The sequence below is a fragment of the Gymnogyps californianus genome, chromosome 10 (assembly GCF_018139145.2).
Source record: "Gymnogyps californianus isolate 813 chromosome 10, ASM1813914v2, whole genome shotgun sequence".
NCBI lineage: Eukaryota > Metazoa > Chordata > Aves > Accipitriformes > Cathartidae > Gymnogyps > Gymnogyps californianus.
In genome coordinates this window covers 24,838,921-24,861,929 of record NC_059480.1, presented here as the reverse complement: position 1 = coordinate 24,861,929, position 23,009 = coordinate 24,838,921, and the positions used below count along the sequence as shown (strand labels likewise).

The following is a 23,009-nucleotide window of genomic DNA, read 5'->3' as shown; positions in this document are numbered from 1 at the left end:
AAGGTTCTCCATATGATAAATGCCACATTCTGACTGCAGATAGAAAGGCTTTGTGTGACACAGGTTTTCTAATTAAAGAACTGAATCAAAGCCAGGAGAAGTATATGGAGCTTCCCTTTGGATCTGGTGAACCTTAAATCAGACCTTGCATCTGCCCTTGTGGAATTTCAGATGTTAGCAAATACAGACCAAGTAGCTAACGTGGCCAGTGGGAGAAGAGCTTAAAATTAGCTGCCAGCATATTTTAGTACTGGAAATTAAGATTCTTCATATATTTAGTCTATGAGGGACTTTCCTGGTCTTTCTCTGTTTTTTGAATATCTACACACATTGACATGCACAACAAGCAGAACTGGGAAAAAAAAAAGATCCAATGCTTTTAATGCTGCTAATGATTTTGTGGACCATGAAAATACTTAAATGAAGAAAATTAGTCAGGAATAAAAATAACTTCGCACTGCCTCATTGCCTTTCTCTCTGATCTTTCACCAATAGTCTTCCTCTGCTCCAACATTACTCCTACTTTCAGATTCCCTGTGGCCCACACAGCTTGTACTGGCACAGCTGACTGAATTTGCAATAGTCTAGCAAAGTTTGTGCTTCATGGATAGTCCACTTGAAAACGACATTTAAGAAAGGTAATGCTGCTGCTGCTTTTTAACTAGAGTTCCACCTGGAGTTCATTCCTCCATATATACTCTACCTCTGTTGCACTGATGTATGTAGCCTTATAAACCTTCCAGTCGTACGCAGAAAGAGACTTTAGAGTATACCAGCATCCAGGTCTTTATAAGTGGTACGTGTGAATATCAGAGTGTGGGATGTTAAACTAATAGAAGTTCTATCAGAGAAGACAGAGAAAGAAAGGTATTCGACAGCTCTCATGGAAGCAGAGATACTCTGTTTATCAGTAATACATGCATTCTTGGGCCTATAACACAGCTTTTTATTTTCCGACAGCCCTATGATTTGTTGCAGCTTCTTCTTAAGAGCAACCCTTTAACTCATGCATTTCCCTGCAGTGTGCAGCATGGTGCTAACTGCAAATTCCCCATGCGAAAGGCTACATGCATAACATTACAGTCAGCTGAACTAGGAGAAAAAAGTTTTAGGAAGGTTAGAGCTAGTAGAAGCTGCTTTCCTTTCTGACCTGTGCAGCAGCTAGTGCACTCTTGTGGTCTTCCAATGTCACTACAAGCTGGTTGTGTTGGGAGAGTAAGTTCTTATGCTGTTGCTACACAAAAAGAAGAACATTACAGGTTTCACATCAAGTTCATTCTAAAGGTAAATTAGGTAGCCTGTGGGATTTTGAACTAGGAAGATAATTCAATTTATTTTGAAAAGAAAATCCTGAGTTGGAATGACAGCATTTATTTATTTAACATGGAATGCATATTAAACAGACAGAGAAAGCGAGCACGCCAGGAAAGAAAATTTGGAGGCCAGGATTTGCGTGACTAAAATAAAGTTAAAAGTTGGAGTAGATGTTGATAAACATTTAAAAAAAAAAAAGCGGGAAAACATTAATTTCAGCAAATTAATGTGTTTGCCAAAACACAATTCTTAACTTGCAAAATCAATTTTCCAGTTCCAATTTCTATTCTAAATACTTCTCTTCCTTTTTTTTTTTTAAAATGAGCATGTACCTAAAGTGCAGGTGGCAAAAGACAAGAAATCCAGTTCAGCCATGTTCCTCTCCTTTTTGCCACACAACAGAAACTACAAGTCTTCAGCATAGTCCATTTCTGGCTCGTTAAAACTTGGGAAAATTTTTCTTTTTCCTAAAGGTCTTGAAAGTTCTCCTCAAAGCAAAGCCTACCTTGACATCTTGTAGCTGGGTGTGAATGTCTTGGTGAGCTTTTCTCAACTGTCTGTTCTCCTCCCTTAAGTTATAGAGGGATTCTGTTTAAAAGAAATGACATACAGAATTTAAACCCAGTCAGATTTATAATACTAGATTAAGTACCAAAATTAAGACTATAACACAAACTACATAAAATCCTACACGATTGCTATGGCAAAAATGGATTAGAGTAATTGTATGGTTTGTTTATGTTACGTGTCTCCCCAGCCCTATAAAAAGCTTTACATTTTCAAGCAGAAAATTGTAAAATTTGGTTAAATTTTATATTAGTGCACCCAGTCTGCAACTGGAATTATGCACCACTGTTCACACTGGGGACTGCAGACGGCAAATTCATTATGGTAATCTGAATCTTTAAAAGGCAGAGAGGAAGCCACCCTCCTCTCTTCCCCCACATCGCATCTGGTGAGTGAGAATTTTATGTCGAAGGACTAAGCTATTCTTTTGGAAGAGGTGCCCAGATGGCCAGCATACTTAAAAAGCTTTATGTTCTGGGACCAGGGAGAGGGGCTTCTCTTCCCACTTCTTACATGATGTTGATGTGGAATATTGCAAGCAGACACAGGCAAGTTCTTCCCACACTCCAAGCTGCTAGGCTGCAATCCAGCTCAGTCCAAGAGCTAGCTGTATGACTTCATTGGTGTGGTGCCAAGGCAGAACTAATAAACACAGCCTCTGCCTGCAAAATACTGCGCAGACAAAACTGCAGACAGCTCCAAAACTAACTCATGTGTTAGTGACACATGGCAGAAAGTGGCTGAAGGCCCTTGATCGGGAGAGCCCCATCCTTTTGTTCTCTGCAGTTGTGTAATTAGGATTGAAGAGGTCTGCAAATTGCAAAGAATCTCTTTAATAGGAAACTGGATGCTAAGAGTAAAAAATGAATTCTTCATCATCCAAGCATACAGGTGCAACGTGTTTCAGAGAAGCTGATATATATGAGAAAATGAGGTCTAAAAGGCACATAAAGTCACTTCATAAAGAGGCACAATTAAATCTCTGATAGAAGTGGCAAACATTCTTAGATTACCCTTTTTGTAAATGAAAAGCAAAGAGGCAAATTTATTTTTCCAGGTTTATACAAGTCTTAGAACTAAAAATGAAAGACTGGATAAACCATCCTCTGACACTTGATGGGCTTTTAAGTGCTGTGTTTCTTACTATTTCTCTAATCTAGATAGAAACACAAAGCACATATATGAATTCAGAAAGAGGCCACAAAAAATCATCAAGAAAATCTAACTTATTCAGGAGGGCCAAGACGTACGAATGACCTGTTAGTGAGAACAGAGACGATGCCTTTCTGTCTCACATCACACAGAACACAATGACCAATACACATTTTAATATGGGCAGCCAGATACAGGTTACATATACCCTTCAGCTTAGAGATCTCCTGCTCTTTTTCCTGCTGCAGTTGTAGGTATCGCTCCTTGTGATCACTGAATGTTCTGCTAAACTCTTCTCCTTGTTTTCGGTGATCTTCCTCAAGGTCAGCATGCTGTTTCTTTAGTTCTTCATGTTGACTCTGCAAATACCAAGTTGGACACTGGAACAGTTCTGTATCTGCATATCTGGCTAATATTGTCTTTGGCAATTTGTTAAATGAGTCCAGATGAATGGGAAGCATTCATAACAAGAAGTTTATTATTCAAAGCATGCATATTGCAGCTCCTCTCAAACACAAAATAATCTCTGTGATGAGTAGTCTCCTGTTCTAGGGCTACGTCGCCTCACCCTGCAGTTGCACTGTCCCATTGGGAGCTGCTGAATGTGTCTCAGAAATTCCTTACATGCCAAACTATGCAAAGTCTGATAAGTCAGTGTTCCATACAAGTAATTGCATTTGATAAGATTAAATTACCCACTGGAAAGCCTGACTAGGGAAAACTGCAGTAAATCATCTTTTAACGGTACTGTTGTAAGAGGAAGGCACCATCAATGTACTGACATTCTGGAGTGAATTACCAGAAGCCAGTGAGGCCTTATCTCCCTGACATAGCAGAATACCAGTCTCCTGTGAAACTGGGTATCTCAGTTACCTACCTTCAACATCTGGTGTTGTACACTCAGTGCACTGTATCGGCTATTTGAGTCTTGCTGTAAAACGAAAACACTAGTGTTAAACAGAACAAGGCTGTCATTCCTCTAACCTCTGTACATGCAGTTATTTAGGAGTCACAAGCCAGGGGTAACTCCCCAGGCAACAAATTAATCTCTCCACTTGCTTTGGAACATAGCAAGCATATATACTTTGCACTTAACTGCAGCAACAATGTATTTTAACTTAGGTTACTCAGCTCACAGACTGCTCCCCAGTTTCAACACGAAGTAGCCATAAAATCCTAATTTACTTGCTTTATAAAGAGTTCTCTACAGGTCTCTGGGTCCTTTGCCAGATACGGCTTTCCTTCTGGCACTTGGTATATAAAACAAAGTTTCTTGATGTTTTTATACTTTCCGGTTCGAAGACCATGTGTTAGAAAATTGTCACTGTCCTTTTCCCTGTGGACTAAGCTACAAAAAGATTTCTAATGCCTTCTTACTCCCCCTTCCCCTTAAAAATAGTAACATTATGTTTGAACTACCATAATAAAAACAGGAGGATATTTTCTAAATTAATTTTCTGCAAAGATATTAGTATCTCCTACTACAGCTCAAATAATTAGGAATTGCAGAGCACTTACGCATGCAGAATAGAAATGGGATAAGTGAGAGCTCTTTCAATTAGTATTTTGTAAGGCTTCTTTCTTTGAACAGTTATAATTGCAAAGCATTTCCTTTTTCTTGCAACTCAAATAGCATCAACTATTAAAAACTTGTACTAGGAATGATGACTTACCCTTCCTTTATTTAGCGTTTCCTGTGCTTCTAGTTTATAAACAAGAAAATCTACAACATAAAAGGGAAAATACTGACGAAAAAACCCAGGAAGATTAGAATCTGTACTTAAATAACATAACTGTTGCATACATAAATTCTCTTAAGAGCTGAATACTTATGCAGTTACAATTTTCCAAAATATCTTAAAAAAACCTATGGAAAATTTAACAAAATGCTCAAATTTTGACAAAATATTTTCATTAAAAAGTTTCATATCTTCGTGTGAGATACAGGGGGTACAGGCGCAAGACTGCGATGGGTAATTAAATCTGTTAGATGAACTCTCTCAGTAGAGGCCCAGTAGCATCATTCAAAAGGAAAAGCACATTTCTAAATCACGTATTCTTGTATTGGGATAAAAAAAAATATGTCCTTTAAGAAGCGTGAAAGTCTAGACTAAGTTTAAATAAAACAAAAATGCCCCCTTTTGTTCCTTGATTCTCTTTTCAGGATTTGAAAATGCCGACTCACCTTTGCATAGCAATGGGACAGCTCTACACTAGATGGCACCAGAAAGCTATCGAGAACTGCACGGTAAGAATAATTTCGTACACGTTCGTAATCTTTGCTAAAGTAGTTGTTTCAATTCAGTGGCTGAGTCCTCAGTTAAAGACAAAACAAAAGACTCGGAGAAAACTCAGAAGATTGCATTCTGCTGAAGTTTGAAGGAGGGCAGATGTGTAAGAAATGCAATGTGTGCCAACATTTTCCCCTCACACACACCTAGAACTTAGTTTTAATCAGAAAAAGGTATGTAAGCATGTGTTTACCCTTAAGCATGTGTAAAAATACTGATTCAAAGTCTAATTTCACATTGATGGAATGCAGGAAAAGATCCCATGTTTTTGGCACAAGTTTTAAATTTTCAGCATGCCGGAACAGGATTTACACATGCCCATACTCCACATACATGTTAGGTTTATGCACATCAATATACATATATTCTCTGCGTATACTATGCCATGTTGCAATGATCTGTAAACAGTACTAAAAAGATGATTACTTTTTAAAAAGATTAGATTTAAAAAAAAAATTAAAAATAAATTAAAAAGTTGTACTAAAAAGACCACCACAGATCTGCCAAGGTGGTCTTGCTAATGTGTTATACATTGGTAACTCGTTTAAAATTGAACACAATACATCTGAAGTTACTTTCTAAAATAATCAGGTTATCTTAAATGTCAAAGTGAAAAGCACATTTTTACCTTCTTTTGCTTTCTTATGTTCAAGCCTTTCCTTTTGTAATGACTTTTCTAATCTTGACCTGTGCTCATATACAACTGAAAAGAGAAATTTTGTACACAATTCATTTTAAAAGTAATATATACAAAAACCACCACCCACCCCCAGCACACCCGGAGAGCATTGGCACAGAACGTACCAGGAAAATACAAGTGGAATGAGGTCATAGGATAAAGGACTGTTTGTATCGTTTGGGACAGTAACTTTTTTTCTTTTTTGCACGCTTTATTGATCCTGAATTCTGGGTGTATTTCCATTGCATAAACATAGAATGTGACAACCGTGTAACTGATTTGTGTATGGAGACAGCCAGCTATAGTGGACCTACATGAAAGCTACCAAATCCTCTTTCCTTCTTAGGTATGCAGGTACACATTTTCCCATGCTTTCATTCTCTCCTGCCTTGTTTGTAAAGAGACAAGGAAATAAGACAGGACAACCGTACTGCCAGAGTAAATCCCTGCAGCAAACAAATTGTCACAAGGAGGGAAGAGAGATGCACAAGAGCAGGATGGCTTAGAAAGGTGCAGTAGTACACTAGACAGGCCGCTTAGGCTAAGACATGGAGAACCCGAGATCCATTCCTAAATGCTTCCAAAAACTTGGACAACTCAGTTTTCTGCGACTTTCTTTTTTGTAAAGCCTGGATAACGGTATCCTTTTACACCACAGCGCTGTTGAAGACCGACAGACTGTACAATGAAATGCTTAGGTATAATGTCCTGCATTTCTTAGTAAGCATGTGCTGACAGCAAGTATACATACACTAAAGCACCCTGTACTCGCAATATCCATATAATCTGAGGAGGATCTGGAGGGTTTTGAGGGTTTTTTTCACGCCTCAGTTAAGGAGATAAGGCAGGAAGAACAAAAGAAATCATCTGCAGGGCTAGGATAGCTAAAGTATAAAGCTAAACCGGATGCTCCTCTGTAAGGCTAGGCCATCAGAGACTGCTCGTCAGGAAACCATTTCAGTTTGAGAGTCAAATTGAATCTTCACTGATTTTTAAATCCCTTTATGCATTTTCTTTAATTGAGTCAAAATACCCACACGATAGTCTAGAGATGAATGAAGAAGTGGTCTGCGTACAGCGCTTCGGCCAAAGAGCAACAAGCTGAAGTTTTAGGGGCACCACTCGTAGTACAACCCGCAACATCCTCAGCAGACCAGGTAACGGCAGCCATGCAGTGTGTCATGCGGTGTGTCGCTGTCCCCTCCAGCGGGGTCACTGACTACAAAAAAATGCATGTGTTTTTTTGGAAAGATGCTCTGACATCTTTGCCAAACTCTACAAGCCCTTTGAGCTGGCACTGCTACCAGAAGAGGTGGTTCCGCTGCTTGTTGTCCTACTGTCCTTCCCGTCGCTCTCACTGCTACAGGTGATGGGACAGCAGGCCCTAGCAGCTGGGGACAGGGTGCGTAGCAATTTCTTCTGGTGGCAGTGCCGGCTTGTACAGTTTTTAAGAGAGCAGCAGTGACGGCTGGCAGTGACCTGCAATGCTGGATGGCACGGCATGGGACAGACTGCTCCAGGTTTGATCACGGAAAGCAGAGATAACCTTATTTCTAGATTTTTATGGTATGACAACCACTCTTCGTCATATCAATGGTCCAACAGACCAAGCATGCCATCTCTCAAGACCTGACAAGGGAAGATGCCTACTACAGAATACACACAATGCGTTTACAGTATTTCTTTGGCACTGTCTCCCAGCAATTTATGGCTCCCAAAGACTGTCCGAGGCGCCGGCAGGTCCTTTGCGTACACCATTCCAAAATGGATTTTACATTTAGGAATTTGTCTAATTGTTTGTTGTATCCATGTGTATTTAGGACATCCAATATCCTCTGGCAGAAAGTCCCACCATTTAGCTGCCAGAAAAGCAGCATTTCATTCAGCTTGTACACCTAGTTTCGGATGTCTCTCACAAGCGATGTGGCACAGCAGTCGCAGTTTACCCTTTCCTCACCACTCACTAGACTGAAGGATCATTATCTGAAATAGCCTACCAAGTTTGCAGCAAAGGAAAGATATTAATTAAAACTCCTGCAAATGTCCGATTATATTTGTTCAAGCTCAGTTTAACACAAGTACCTTTCACTGACCAAATTATAATTTGCACTCTTTTAAAGAGTTATTAATTTGTATTAATGGAATGTGTGATTTTTCCTTCAAAACTAGGAAACTCATTTTCCGAGAAGTAAACCGTTGGTGAACATAAGCCTTCAACAGGAAGCATCAAATAAAGATTTGTATCTTGGCAGCCACAGAAAACTCCAGTTGCACCTTAAAACATGTTCTTAATTCCACCAAGGTGCATTCTGCAGGCTCTTTAGCTACTGGCTTATCTACAAATGTTTACGTTTTGGCTTAGAAGCTGGATTGCTAATCAATCCTTGTCACCTATCTCTATCTCTACTTTGCTATTTATCTTCTAAAGTCAAGGGCATCAGTCAAGATGAACTAATGTATCAACATCCTCTGCAACAAAACAAGCATGTAATGAATATTCACAAAGTCACCAGCAAGTAAGCTTTCAGAGAAGGAAAAAAAAATGGCAGCACTACAGTAATGGGTTTTATCTAGGCACCGAAGATTGTGAATGCTGAATTACATTGCAAAAGGAACAGTGGTTGTAGCATAGCAACTCAGGAGAGAAATGAAAATCCATAATGGGTTTCCCCTCCCATGCAATCAGGGGTGGAAATAGGCTTTTTGGCAAACAGACTAAACCACAAACAGATTCAGAAGTAACATTTTCCATTTCACTTCTTTGTCTGCAAGTGTACCTTCCTCCCAGTGTTTTAACAAGTGTGGGGGGGAAACCCCGCACAACAGACCCATAATAAGGGCAGGAAGAAAGGAGAAAGAGAATGCAATAGTTTGGGTTTTAGGGACCGCGGTGCTCTGTGCCTTTCGCAGCTAATTGCATCTCTGCTGAGCTTTGGCTTTCCTGTCTTGACCCTGCACTTTCAAGCAATGTCTCTGCATCCCTCCCAGGTAGTGCATCCTCACTGCTACCTTCTGTGTGCTAACCTTGGAAATACTGGAACAAAGCTGGTAATGTCTTAAAATAGCCCTTCAGATAGCCAAAAAGAGCCGAGAAAAACTTCCTCCTACACCTCTCCCCTTCTAGTTCATTTACTTATTGGTTCAGCAATGTTTTTCTCTGATAAAAGTCCATGATGTGCAATGTAATGAAGATTTTGATGAAGAATAATTATTAAGAAAGCAGAGCTTCCATATTTTCTTACTCGCTCTTTTGGGGAGCAGGTTGCAGGTCAGATTTTCTAAGTACATATAGGAGTTTATCTCCCATAAATGTAAATTATTCCCACAAGTCAGGAACTTCCTAGGCAAGAAGAGTCCAAACTACAAGGCTCTTGTTACTACAGCAGGGGATTTCTCCTGCTTCACTACCAGCCTGGATATAAGATGTCTGAGCAAGAATCTCAAAGAAATAAATACATTGAAAAACGTGTTTTCTATTACAGGTTTCCCAGCTAGGGGGTGGAATCTATATAAGGAATCTGACAAATTCCTACTGGTGTGATGCACCAACAGGGCACTTAGAACTTAGGGTAAGTTCTTAATTTTGTACTCATCTTTGCACAAATAATTGAACTTTGTTTCTATGTTATATTCAATAGAATGGTACAAAAAAGGGGAAAAACATTGTCATCTAATGGCTAATTTGCACTGTTCCAAAGCTGGAATAACTGCAGGTATCAGTTTAATTAAGTTACCTATATAATGAAACCTACGTGAACGAACAAAGAACAACATAAACTCACAGAGAAGTGTTCCAGCCTCAAAGAGCAGAGCCCAGAAACAGAACCGGTAACATCACAGCTAGTTAAAACACCTTTCATCTTCAACAAGGAAATATTTAACAGTTCTTGAATTGATCCCAATTAAATCAAGTCCTTGATTTAAGATTTTTCTCATACAGAAAAGAAAGTGGAGGAGAAGGGGGGCGGGGGATGCGATGCTCTGTAGGTTCTCAGACAATTACACCACTTTGACCATTGCTGAACGTTAATTGCAACACAGGAGTCAAGCAATGTGATGAAAGCAAGCTTTTTTAACAGTTACGGTTATTTCTCTTATCTTTGCTTTGCACCTCTAAGCAGTAAAACTATTATTAAGCAAAATAAGCCATTATTGTATATTTAAAAGGAAGTATTTCCTATTTTACATTATCAGCAATTTTGCAACTGTGTTACTTTGGTATTTTGGTCTGTCAGAAGCATGATTCCAGAGTCTAAAATACCCCAGCTCCTACTAGCTTACATACTGGAAAATTAAGATTACATTGGGATTTAAATATACATGATGCAAGAAATTTTATTAATTTCAATGTTATTGTTTCTTATGAAATTCTGCAATCTTTCTCTGAGCTTACAGTAATACCTTTCATTTAAAACCAGCAGATTTCAGTAGTCTTGGCAACATTCAATATTATTTTCTCTCAGACTGTGGCAGAGCTGAACTGAACCAGCAGCGTGTGGTAAGCCACACTGGCACTTTTCTAGTAACACTATGAAGGTCTGTAGAACATAAGACTTGTTATAAAAATACAGTTAATTTCCAATTCTTGTCACTGCAAATAGAACCATTTAAAATGTGAACCCATGCAAATAGCTTTTCTGCTGAGAGTAAAGTATTTCCATGAGCCAACGAAGAATCCCTTCAATATGGGATGTAGGATAGATTTTCTAGTCCAATGACAGTAATTAAAATTTTGATCTCAGAAGATATTTCTTGACTCATCTGATGCTAACGTTTCATGCTGGGAGAACACGTTATTAATACAGCAAGACCTGCTCCCCAAGCTTCCAGCTCTGTATTTGATTAAGTCAGTGAATCTGGCTTCAAACAAGGATATCCACTATTTCACTACTGATAATCTTATTCAAAACAGATTATCAAACTGTGGGTAGCTCCTGGACAAGTATCAGGATTCTCTACCACATACTGGTCACAGTATACACTCCATCTATTTCAAAGACCCTCAGTTGAGAGTTTAGCAATAAACATATATTCCAGTGACATTGCAAACATCTAAGAAACAATGGAACTATTCCCACAATAAAGACTAGGAGAACTGTGTTTTAAGTATAGCGCAAGAAAACAATATTACAGAAACCATGTATTTACAATATATTGAACAAAATATTGAAGCTATTTCATATTTTATGCTCTTGAAGTTTTCTGTTTTGAATTTACACAAAAAGGACAGAAATAGAAGCCAAGATAATGTGAAACTGATTGTGTGTGAAAAAGAAGCATTTTTCTGGCTTAATTATGGGACAATTTTGCATACAGGCAAGGATGGACTGCTCTCGTTTTGCTCACTGAAAACCACAACTAGCACTGCATGCAGTATGACAATTACATTTACTTTAAAACAAAGTCCTACACTTTTCAATTTAGTCATGTGAAGAACGATCAAGTAATAGCTTTGTCAAATTACAGCCAGTCACTGCAAAAGAGCAGAATTCCTCCTAGCAAACTAAACCATGCATCAGCAGTTGTGCTTAAAAATAACCACTGCTTTGACTTAATTCTCTAGTCATTTATGTTGCTCAGAGTATTAATAATTTTAACAGAGAAGTTTGTATTTGAAATCTGGATCTTCATATTCAGGGGTTTTGTAGCGCCTGTCATAGACGTACCACTGATTTTAATTGCACGAGGAGAAAGCGTAACATCTACTGCTTTCAAAGATCCTGCACCAAAAATAACCTATCAATTAAACCTGTCCCTCTAACTTAGTCAGTACTGGAACTGGAGAATGAGACTTGAGCAAATTACGGAGATCTGGGTCTGACTAGCTTGAGTGCAGGCAGCTAGCTGTACACCAGAGCGACGTCCCACCGCACCGTGCTCCCAATGCAGAGTGGTTCTACACGAACCAGATGCACCACGACTACTAAAACAGCTCCACACAGAGCTGTAGATGGAGCCTGATCAAGTGCCTGCACTTAAGTCAAAGTTTAGCTGTAAACCAGATAAGATCTACCCAAAGATAACAGAGAACTGACTATGTGCATTTTTGTATAACATTTTCAATCTTGGAACACTGGAATTTTTTCTGGGTAAGTTGGAATATATCTGAAAAACCAAAGAATAGTTTGGGAATTACCTGTATCCTCGTAGTTGACGTGACACTGAGTGCTGGGAATCCATTAAAGCTCACAGCTGACTCCTTAACTAAAGCTGTGCGATTCCTACTTTTGGCTCTACAAACTCCAGCTCAGTCCCTGGTGTCTTGCCCAGGATAACCATTATCACTGATGCTCACTATGAAACTTGCCTTCTATCAAGGGTTTTTTCCCCACACTGACATTGCAGAGCTTGGTAACAGATTAGACAAGGTATCAGAACTAATCATGAGAGAACTTCAAAAAGCTCTGGAATGTGTGGAGAGTTCAGATAAGCATATAAGAAAATTCACATGCTTATCAAACCTTCAGCTTTGCATCCTCAAAAAGAAAAGAGGAAATCTGAAGCACAATGTGGAGAAGTGTTGCAGATCTTAAAAGTTTTGCTTTGACTGCAGTTCAGGAAATGGGGGAATGCTGGACAATTTGGCACACTAATGCAGTTTGCCCCAGAAACACATGCTTATATTTCTAAGAAATAGTTATGGCCTCTATTCAATTATAAGGTTGACATGAAAATTAATTTCTAAACTGGAGTTAAACATCTACATTTAATAGAATCCTTTTACTCCACCCTGCCTCATGTACTCCCTTTCTCAGAACTCAATAACACCTCTAGGGAACAACAAATTTTAAAAAAAATTGCAAGATATGTTGGGATATAGGGAGGTATTTATCATGTTGCAGCAGTAAACTGTAATAGCTGCTGCTAAAAAATAAAAGTTTGAGAAGGGGTATTAAATGCAATTAAATATTTAATCCCTAACAGTTAGGCGTCAGACATGACTTTTATTAGGAAAGAGATCACATTTTCCATCCCAGAAAAGATTTCCTGCTGTGCTGGTTTTGGCTGGGATAGAGTTAATTTTCTTCACAGTAGCTAGTATGGGGCTGTGTTTTGGATTTGTGCTGGAAACAGTGTTGACAATACAGGGATGTTTTCGTTATTGCTGAGCAGTGCTTGCACAGAGTCAGGGCCTTTTCTGCTCCTCACCCCACCCCACCAGTGAGGAGGCTGGGGGTGCACAAGGAGCTGGGAGGGGACACAGCCGGGACAGCTGACCCCAGCTGCCCAAAGGGACATTCCAGACCATAGGACATCATGCTCAGCATGTAAAGCTGGGGGAAGAAGAAGGAAGGGGGGGATGTTCAGAGTGATGGCGTTGGTCTTCCCAAGTAACAGTTACGCATGATGGAGCCCTGCTCCCTGGAGATGGCTGAACACCTGCCTGCCCATGGGAAGTGCTGAATGAATTCCTTGTTTTGCTTTGCTTGCGTGCGCGGCTTTTGCTTTCCCTATTAAACTGTCTTTATCTCAGCCCACGAGTTTTCTCACTTTTACTCTTCCGATTCTCTCCCCCATCCCGACGTGGGGGGGAGCGAGCGAGTGACTGTGGGGGGCTTAGTTGCCAACTGGGGTTAAGCCACAACACCTGCACACTCCACAAAAGATTCCTTCCAATCTTTGGTGCCACCCATGGTTATAACATGCTGGGTCAGATTAGCATCTCACCTTGCATATGCTGTTTTCTATACGCCTATCTATGCTAAACTTTTTTTTTTTTTTTGAAGTGATGATAAATGCAAATAGTTCAAACAAAACCTGTGTAGTGATTTTAGACTTAAATTCTGAAGGTTAGCAGATTTACTTCTAAAAAAATTCCATTCCCTTTTCTTTTTATGATTTTCTTCTCTCCATTATTCTGCCATTTTTGTCATGACACACCAGATCATTTTGAAGAAAACACACAAACATTCAGAATAGCTGCAGAGACAACAGTTTCCTTCTCACATCATCTCTGAATGTCTGGGTCTGCTCAACTCTCAGCTCCAGGAAACAAGGGCCTGTTCTTTCTCTCAAAAATTGTTTCGGACTTTTTTTTTTTTCAATTTTATGCAGAAGTCTAGTGATTCTATCTACATGGTGTTAGGATCTATATAAAAAAATATATATTCAGAAATTAGTGCAAAATCGACATTGAAGAAAAACGACGTAATCTATATATACACACACACGTTGTTTTAACAGTCTCTCCTAACTGAAACATACATTTGCATTTTTATCATAATGGAATATGGCAAAACCTGATGTAATAGCTATGGTTATCACCTTACAAAACTGCTAAACCGCTTCCTTAAATTAGTTCTCGAGAGCTCTAACATGGGGGACTTAGAGTCAGCTCCAGTTGTATGTTTTGAAAAACTGCATACAGAAATCAATAGTTTGAGTTAGTGGTTCATAATTTTTTTTTTTTTTTTTTGGTAACAGAAGATCACCGTCAAACCTCAAAATACGCATCCGAGTATGACAGATTAACTGAAACACTGAAAATGGCATTGTTCAGCGTGGTGGCATGGATAGGAATAGACTGCTTACTATGCCCTCCAGGAGCACAAGCAGGCCATACTTCTCTCAACATCTCTGTAATTAAGCCCTGAAATGACTGCCAAACTCAGGGATCTGAGTCACCTCAGGAAAATAAGATACTAGGCTAATTTCAGATACCTTAGGGGGGGGGAAAAATGTAGAGGAAGAGGTGGAGTAATTGCAGTTTCTTTTATTTCTTAATTAAATGATACATAATAGAAAATCTTGGGAAGTTTGGTTTATGCTAGATCACCAGAAAAAGATCAGAATTGCATCCAGCTCAGAAGACCCTTCTTTAAACAAGGAACAGCATCCAAACAGGCTGAATTCCTTAAGTGCTTACCTCAGGCTCCAACATGACTAGAAATTCATGCACCTGAATCCTAAAAATCCCAAGAAAAATCACCCAACAAAAGATTCTGCCTTAATTAGTTGTTCTGTATAGTTCATTTTTTCAGTAATCTGAATTATTTAGCTTTCATTACCATTAAACCTCAAAACAGCACCTGACTTTCAGCAGGACTGATTTAATTACTTTTTCTATGCAAGGATCCTATTCCAAAATGAGCGAAGTGAGCTGTATTAGCCACAAATTGCTGGCAATATCCTCACCACTATATAAGAGATGCTATAACACGTACATAAATCTCAAGAGCGGGTGGAAACCTTACTCATAAGGTTGCCCCACCCAGATACACAGGCTGACATGCCTGTATCCTGCCCAGCAAAACAACCGGCCCAATGAGACAATGTGTTTGGAACATCATATTTAAGACCTAAGAATTCAATCAGTTTTGCTCATGTAGGAAGTAAGGAAGTAATTCCACTCTGTTGTTTAGGCTTTCGTTTTAACAGTAAAGCAACAATCTTAACTGAACCACTCCAGGAGCGCCTAACTCCCAGATATTAACTGTTTTATAAGTTTTGTCAGTACAATTGCAAAGTCACAACCACCCTAAGACTCTTCCCACATTGTGTGCTTAGCACAGCCAGACATTGCTAAAACTACGCTGTTGACTACGGGATTTCTGGCTCAGTTTGCAGCTACAATTGTCAGATCATGACTGTGGCTGTTTCATCCTCTGCTGCTCTACTGGTCTCCCTCCAACAAAGCTGATGATGTTTTCGGTGATGCAGAAGCTTCTGTCAAACCTTTGCCTGCTAGGAATATGTGACAGAAGATGACTGTCAAAGAAGCCAGAATGCAAACTCACCAAAGCATCCACCCATCTGGCCTCCCTCCTCCTCCTCTCTCGGCTCTGAAGCGTTCATAAAACCAGACAGATCACTCAATCACAAGCTTTAAAAGGCTTAAATCATCATCAGTAACAAATAGTTTCAGGATATTGGCTCTATCTTGCATCAGCCTGTTAGCTACCAGGCCCAATATTAAACTGGGGAGGGGGAACAATAAAACCCAGGGAACAAAACCACCCTATTACCTCATGCTGCTTAATATTCCTTCAGACTACATGCTCTGCGATCTTCAGCCCAGATTCCAACTTGGGTGCAGATGTAACATTGCAGCACTGGCAGAAATTTATCCTGGAAGTATTGTGTCCACAAGGAAAATGATTTAAGGGCATTTGGGCATGGATTACAGGAATGGAAAAAAAAAAAAACCAAAACATAAATACAGGCATTTCCTCAATTTATCTTTCCAGTCATAGAATTCAGCTGCTGGGACTCTCGCTCACTATGGACCTAGAAGCAACAAACCAGCTCCCTGAGTTAACTGAACCGAACAAAGCTCTAGCACCTTTTCTGTACTCGGATTATGAAGAAATCTTGATAATTCCAGATAACCCGAAATCTTCAGGTTGAGCTGCAAAACAGACATATATCTATCTAAATATACATTTTATACATACATATATGTACATACAAATGCATATATGAATATACATTTACAGCATATAGATCTTCCATACTAAAATTTTGCATAAGTGATTTCAAACGTTTAATGTGTTTTAAGTATTTAGAACATTAAATACCCAGTGGAAAATGTGAATGGAAGTACAAAAGACAGATTCTTAGATGAGGTTACAAACCAAAGCATACCATTTCAGGAAGCCAGGTGGCAGAATTAGGGATGCTGTATTTGCCATTTCCTGCAGTACTGTACTTGGTGTTGAAGTACACCTACGTGCCAATAGTACAGAGAGAACTAACCTCTACTATTACAGTGCTACCACAGATCTTTCAGATCTCAGATAGCAACAAAACACAATCAAAATAAGCGCTGTAGTGTTATGTGCAATCTGAAACTAAATGGAATGACAGGAATTCAGACTGCTGTTGTTATGGAGAACAACCAAACCATATAGGAGCTGCGTAGATGTAGCTCTATTTGTATGATGCATGTGAAAAATAAGCCATCAAAAGTACTGTTAGTTCTTCCTAGCTCTGCCAGCAAGGTTAAATGGAGTACTATAAAAGAGGGCTGAGACAGTGAAGTACATCCACATCTGTATGTACTTCATTAAGAACAGCTTTGGCATCTACCTAGTTAGCATGCAGACAGACATAATAAATATTAACCACTAAAGTTACACGGAACTATGATCTAGTATCGTGATGCATCATGCAAGGCTCTATACATAATGCTGATATAGATCTGATCAACTTCCAGCAGGTCCCCTCCAAGGAGGGGCCTTGGTCTAGGACAAGAGGCACAGAGGAATTCTACATTTGCTTTTCAGCTGGTGCTTTCTGGTGCTGGATCAGATAGCTTTGAGGAAATCCACACCTTGTCTGCAGTAGGACAAACTCTGAACTCTCAAATTCAGAGTCCCTGCTGGGCTGGCTCCCAAGATTACAGTATGGTCTCAGACTGCAGAGATTGCCTGAAGCCATCAGATACGTTAAGACTCTTAAGAGCAGGAAAATTAAGGTAGTAAAAGACACTAAATGTAGGCTGCTATTAGGATTAGAGATTAAAACAGATTAAACAGATAGTACACAAGGGGTTACTTAATACCCAGAGAATGAGAAGACAGAAGCTGTAAGGGCTAAAAAGACATTTGTAGATACATTCAGTCTTGAAGCAGTCAAAGATACGATCAGGTTCATCTACAGCTGTCAATGCGTTTCTGTTCTAGCAACTGAAGTCTGTTCCTATATGGCCAAGAGTTTATGATTTAGTTTGACACATCTTTGTAGGAGGCAAAGAGTGTCAAGTTTTGTTTTTATCATTTTAAGAAATACTAAATAAGACTATCTTCATGTTTCGAACATGCAATGCTCAGAGAATGAGATTTAATTTAAAAATAATCAGCTTACTGGGAAGATCAGCTTCTCTATGAAAGACCTTATAGATAACAATGACTTTAGGTTTTCTTAGCAGCCAAGAAAGTTTGTGTCATCTCTAAATTTTGCCTCTGGTATTCCCTTTGTGGGTTACAAAAGCAGCCCTACTTTCTCCACGCCCATCAGAACTTTGTTAAAGAGATAAAAATGCCAAAGTTTGACATTCTTTTTTGTGAGAAGTTTAGCTTTCAAATACAAAATCTTCTACAATGCGAGCTGTCTAAAGGGGGTGAGCTTAAGATCCCAGCCTTTTCAAACCAGTTATTCCTATCGTGTTCCCCAAGTCCACCATCCTTTCAATCGCACCCTGGTCTTATTTCAAGAGGCATAAATACTTCTCAGCTAAGTAGCTGAAGCTGCGAACACCAGAAAAAGCAGAACTCCCTACAACAACAGTCATGTGCAGACCTCTTCAGATCAGGTGCATGGGTTCAACGATCTTGAGACCTCTTCCTGCACTATTTTTCAGAGATCTGTACATTCTGCCTTGGTAGATGAGAGTGCTATTTTCCCATGCATACAGAAAATTTAGCCTGCTTCATGTGCTGCATTTGAGCAAAACAAGGCAATGAAAAAGATAAAAATCTAAGACAACTGGCTTTTCAAGCAAAAACAGAAAGCACTGCTCATTCAGACATGAAGAACTGGCAAGTACCAAAAAGAAGGTTCTTATTACCTACATAGATGAAAAACCTAAAAAACTGTGCAGAAACAGAAAAATAGTAGAGGGGACAGTAGGAAGTGAAGGGAGGCTGCACTCCGAGCTACATCTGAGGATCCTTCTTAAGATTTTGGGCAGACCAAAGGCATTCAGGTCCAAAACTGTGACCTTATACATAAACTTAGGAGTTGCCTATGATCCTTAAGCGTTTCACAAACTAATTCGAGTTTCACCCAGAAGCCCTAACACTGTTCCTCTGTGTACAATCAGGAAAGCAACAGTCTTTATAGGCAACAGCAGCCATGAAAAAACCCAACCAAAATTCAGAAAACAGGCGATATTTCGCCATCATCCAAGCGTTTCAATCCAGTTGGCCTTCCCGGAGCACAGCCAGCCCGGCACAATACAGCTTCAGGATCCTCAAAAGGACAACTTTAAGAAGTTGCCTTTTTTTTTTTTTTTTTTTAAATTTAAAACAATAAAAGCCTACTGATGAAATGGTTGTTCAGGAAATAGAAGTCCAAGGTTCAGTTCTCTCCTCAGCTTGTAATGAGCTTTAAAGTCTTATTTAATCACCTAGAAGAGCGCTGTAAACACTAAGAAATCAATCACTGTTGATACAGCACCCTCTTTTCCTCCTGGCAATGCTATGTCAGTGATCTTGCCCTTTCACTGGTTCCTGTTTAAAAGATTTTGGAGTACTCCCGCCATACTTCAGGCCCCAAAGTCTTCAGCCCCAAAAATCTCTAGACCAGTATCTGCAGAGAAACTGATTACGCTGCATGGAAAAGGTAAGTTGCACTGCTTTAGTAGTGATACATTTTATTGTTCTCATAAAAGAATAAACTCAAAGAATAATCTCTCGTGTTGTTAAGGACAACAACGAGATGTAGCCTAGATATGCTCGGAGGTTTTTTTTGTGTGGCAACAGCAATGTTGTTGATTTAAGATCCAGGCCATTTAAAATCAAAAGTTCAAAGTGCAGTCAGATACTGCACCTGCAAACACAGGATTTTCTGTCAACATTTTATGTTGTTTCAAAGTTTCTGTTTAAAGACAATTCTTTCCTGTTGTTCCACATCAAAGAGTTAAATAGGAAAGGTTCAGAAATGGTTTTGGTGTTGTACATCACCAGTTAGCATGGTGCTTGTGTATCTCCGAGTGAGTTGGGCATAGGCACAGGTTCTGAATTCTCTATGTTCTCCTCACTAATAAACTCCTGCTGCAAAAATCCACGTGATTATACAGGGCAGGCCATCCCAGAAAGAGCCATTAAACGTACACGGAAAGACAGGGAAGAAAAGTTTATTTCTAGCTCACTAGGCCCAAATCCTCTGAAGTCTTTAGGCATATAGCTTCCATTTACTTTAGTGGGAGATTAGGCATCTCACACTTGCTGCTGCATTTCGTATGTCTCTGGGCTCTCAGCCTCATCCTATTTTAGGTATATTAGTTATTGCTATAATACAGGAAAAGTTAAAGAACCAATTTTATTGTTACATTATATTTTTCCTTGTATTCTGTGACTTAATTGCTAGTAATTCTTTTTTTTAAACAGGGTTTACTGCTACCATACTAGGCATAGATAAGATCTCCACCTTAATAGGCTTGATACATTGGCATGGGTCCCAGAACCATGTGAATTTATTGCATTGATAATCAAATGTATTAACGTTTTCAGATTCCGGTCCATATTTTACATTTCTCATTGATACACAGAAACAAGCAAGAGAATACTTATATAAAATGCAGCATCGTCACTGCATTTATCAACTACTAGTTGCCTGCTGCTTCCATGAACTTGCTTGGATAGATGATGACTACTCAAAATAATGTTTCAGACATGGAAAGTTTAAACTAACAGTCCAGACCCAATATATCTGATCAAGAGAATCTCTCCTCTGTGTTAGGATAAAGTTTGTTGCATGCTCCTCTTTGGTATAGCCAGAGCAACAGAAAAAGCTAACTTGTTGAATTTTAGCTTGAGAACAAGATGTTCCTGTGTCCTCTTCAAATACTGTTGGCAAATATACAGACTAGCAGAAGTAGCCCTTTAGCCATCTGCCACGTACCCATCTCCCAGCCAAACATTTACACCTTTTTCGTGACTAAAATGAAGGTTTCTGTCAAATTTTTCCATGGCATTACCTGGAAATGGCCTGAAATTGAAATACTAAGTAATGATGGTCTCAGAGTGGCTAAACATATTCAAGTAACAAATCACTATAAGAATCTAACAGCATAAGCCCAATTCTGCGCTCTCTGCATAAAAACTGTATGCTTCTAGGCATGCTTTTATGTATGCTTCCACAGTGAAAAGTATGGCTGAAGATCACCCTGAACTTCAGTACCATTACAGCTGCTACAGTAGACCACTCTTATTCTTGTTTTATACAGTTTTGAGAAATAAAACTCTAAAGAGTTTTGAAAGTTGGCTCTGGACTTTGTATATGCCAACCTGATAACCTTGCACTTGACAGTTAGAGAGCCACTGAGGTCTTGCACTTCCTAGAGCAGTGATGCTTCATGTATATATCTGCTGCTTTGCACCTGATTTCTGGACACGCAGATGTCAGACATCAGCATCTTTTCATCTTCAAGTACAGGACGCCCACATTTGGTGCATCCTTAAACCAAAATACACAAGGATCTGTACTTATGTGGCAGCTTTAAGCCAAGATATTCAAAGGTATTCCAGAAGTAACAGAATAACCTTATCCAAATAACTTATTTGAACTTTACTTTCAAATTACCCTTTAAAAAAAATGCTTTATTAGAATACTCCTCTCCTCCCTCCTGGACCAATTTAAGGTTTATGCTGCCCAGGAACTGCAGCCTCGCATTTTTGCGGCTGAATGTTTTCTCAGCAGCATAAAATTAATATTGCTAAGACAACACAGAAGCACGCAAAGGTCCCAGAACTGGACGTGTTCTGTACTGTTAGATGAGCAGCAGGCAGTATGTCTGCCTTTTGCATTTATAACAGGAATTGCAAAGTGATGTGCGGTCCTTTGGGAATAAGAGTCACTCTACAAAATGTGTGGGAGCGAGGGGGAATGAGAGCTCTCTAGCAGTCCATGACAAAAACTCACGCTGACTTCAGCGGGGCTAGGATCCTACCCACGGTTAGATATCAAAACCCCACAGGCTGGAGGGAGAGAAGGGTTAGAAGCGCATAAGGAGCAAAACTTGGTGAGAGGTTGGACAGCTGGAGCCCAGACTTCCCCAGAGCGGGAGGAGGAGGGTATTCGGCAAGCCTTAGGAAAGGGCGGCAGAGGCTCCTGCCGAGGTAAGTACCTTGTAACTGAGCCGAGAGGGACTCCTGATGCTGCTGGTACTTGAGCGCCGTGGCCTCAGCCTTCCTCAGCTGGCCCTGCAGCTCGTAGTAGAGCATCGCCCCGTAGAGGAAGCCGAACACCACAGTCAAGAGCAGGAGAGTCTGGAAAATCCGCTTCTGTTTTCGGGAGCACATCCCGTTGCCCATGTCCCCGGCGGGGTCCCGAGGGCCCCCGCCCCTCGCGGCTTAGCAGCGGGCAGCTGGAGGCGGCGGACGACGAGGCGGCGACATCGGAGGCCCCGGGCCCGCGCCGGGAGGAGCAGGAGGAGGAGGAGGAGGAGGAGGGAGAGACGGAGGGAGGGACGGAGGGGCCGGCCGAGCGCCTCAGCCCCTGGGCACCGCCGCGGCCGCGACGCCCCGGGCGGCTTCCCCCTGCGTGCGGGCCCTGCGCGTCGGAGCGGAGCCGGCGGGACTCTGCGCGGCGCGGGGCGGGCGCCCCAGCCGCATGCTGCGGCCGCGAGGCTGCCCGGTGCTGCCCGGCCCTCCGGCGGCGGGAGGGGGCGGCCCCCGGCTGACTGTCCCGGCCCCCGGGTCCCGGCGGCAGGGGCGGGCAGCGGCGCTGGCGACCGCGGCCTGCGGGAGAGGAGCTGCGGGGCGGGGGCGGCTCCCTGCTCTCCTCAGCGCGGCGCCTTCAGCCCGGCCCCGCCGCGGGGACCCGCCCGGCCGCCGGCTCCGCCGCCACCTGAGCGGAACAAAGGCAACTTCCCCGGCCCCGCACTTACGTGTCACCTCCGCTCCGCCGCGGCTCCCCGCCGCGGGATCCCCGAAGGAAGTCCCGCTCCCGGGCGCGGCCTCATTGGGCCCAACCGCCGGTCTCTCCCCTCCCTTCGGGGCGGCAGCGCCTGAGCGCATTGGGTGCCCGCCGCGTCCGTCCGGCCCGCCGGGCGCTTCGCTTCCCTCCGCCCGCCCCTCTCCTCACGCCCGGCCCAGACCGGCCCGACCCGGTGCGGGGGGTGGCGGGGGCGCCTCGGGGCCGGGGTGGCGGGGCGGCCTCCCGCAGGGGCCGGGGCCTGTGTGCCCGCCCGGTCCCCTCACACGGGGGCTGGGGGAGCCTGAGCGGGGGTGGGTGACACCGTGTGGGACAAGGCGCGCGGCGGGTGTGGCAGCCGGTGTGGCGGGCGTGGCACCGCCTGGGACGGCCGCGGGGGCAGGGGGTGATGAGGCCTGTGGCGGTCG

The 23,009-nt window shown here is 41.5% G+C and overlaps 1 protein-coding gene across 2 annotated transcripts in view; it reads right to left on the bottom strand.

The window, feature by feature from the left end:
• GOLIM4 (golgi integral membrane protein 4) overlaps positions 1 to 22,495 on the bottom strand; it is a 34,856-nt gene extending 12,361 nt beyond the window's left edge. The window contains exons 1-7 of one of the 2 annotated variants that reach the window (XM_050902883.1): positions 21,794 to 22,495; positions 5,953 to 6,027; positions 4,707 to 4,756; positions 3,911 to 3,964; positions 3,242 to 3,392; positions 1,820 to 1,902; positions 1,151 to 1,234 (exon numbers count right to left, since the gene is read on the bottom strand). In XM_050902883.1, the coding sequence (XP_050758840.1) occupies positions 1,151 to 1,234; positions 1,820 to 1,902; positions 3,242 to 3,392; positions 3,911 to 3,964; positions 4,707 to 4,756; positions 5,953 to 6,027; positions 21,794 to 21,980 (684 nt within the window). In that variant the 5' untranslated portion in view covers positions 21,981 to 22,495. The remainder of the gene's footprint in view (positions 1 to 1,150; positions 1,235 to 1,819; positions 1,903 to 3,241; positions 3,393 to 3,910; positions 3,965 to 4,706; positions 4,757 to 5,952; positions 6,028 to 21,793) is intronic. The other variant, XM_050902884.1, reaches the window with a different exon arrangement.
• Between the last annotated feature and the right edge of the window lie 514 nt (positions 22,496 to 23,009).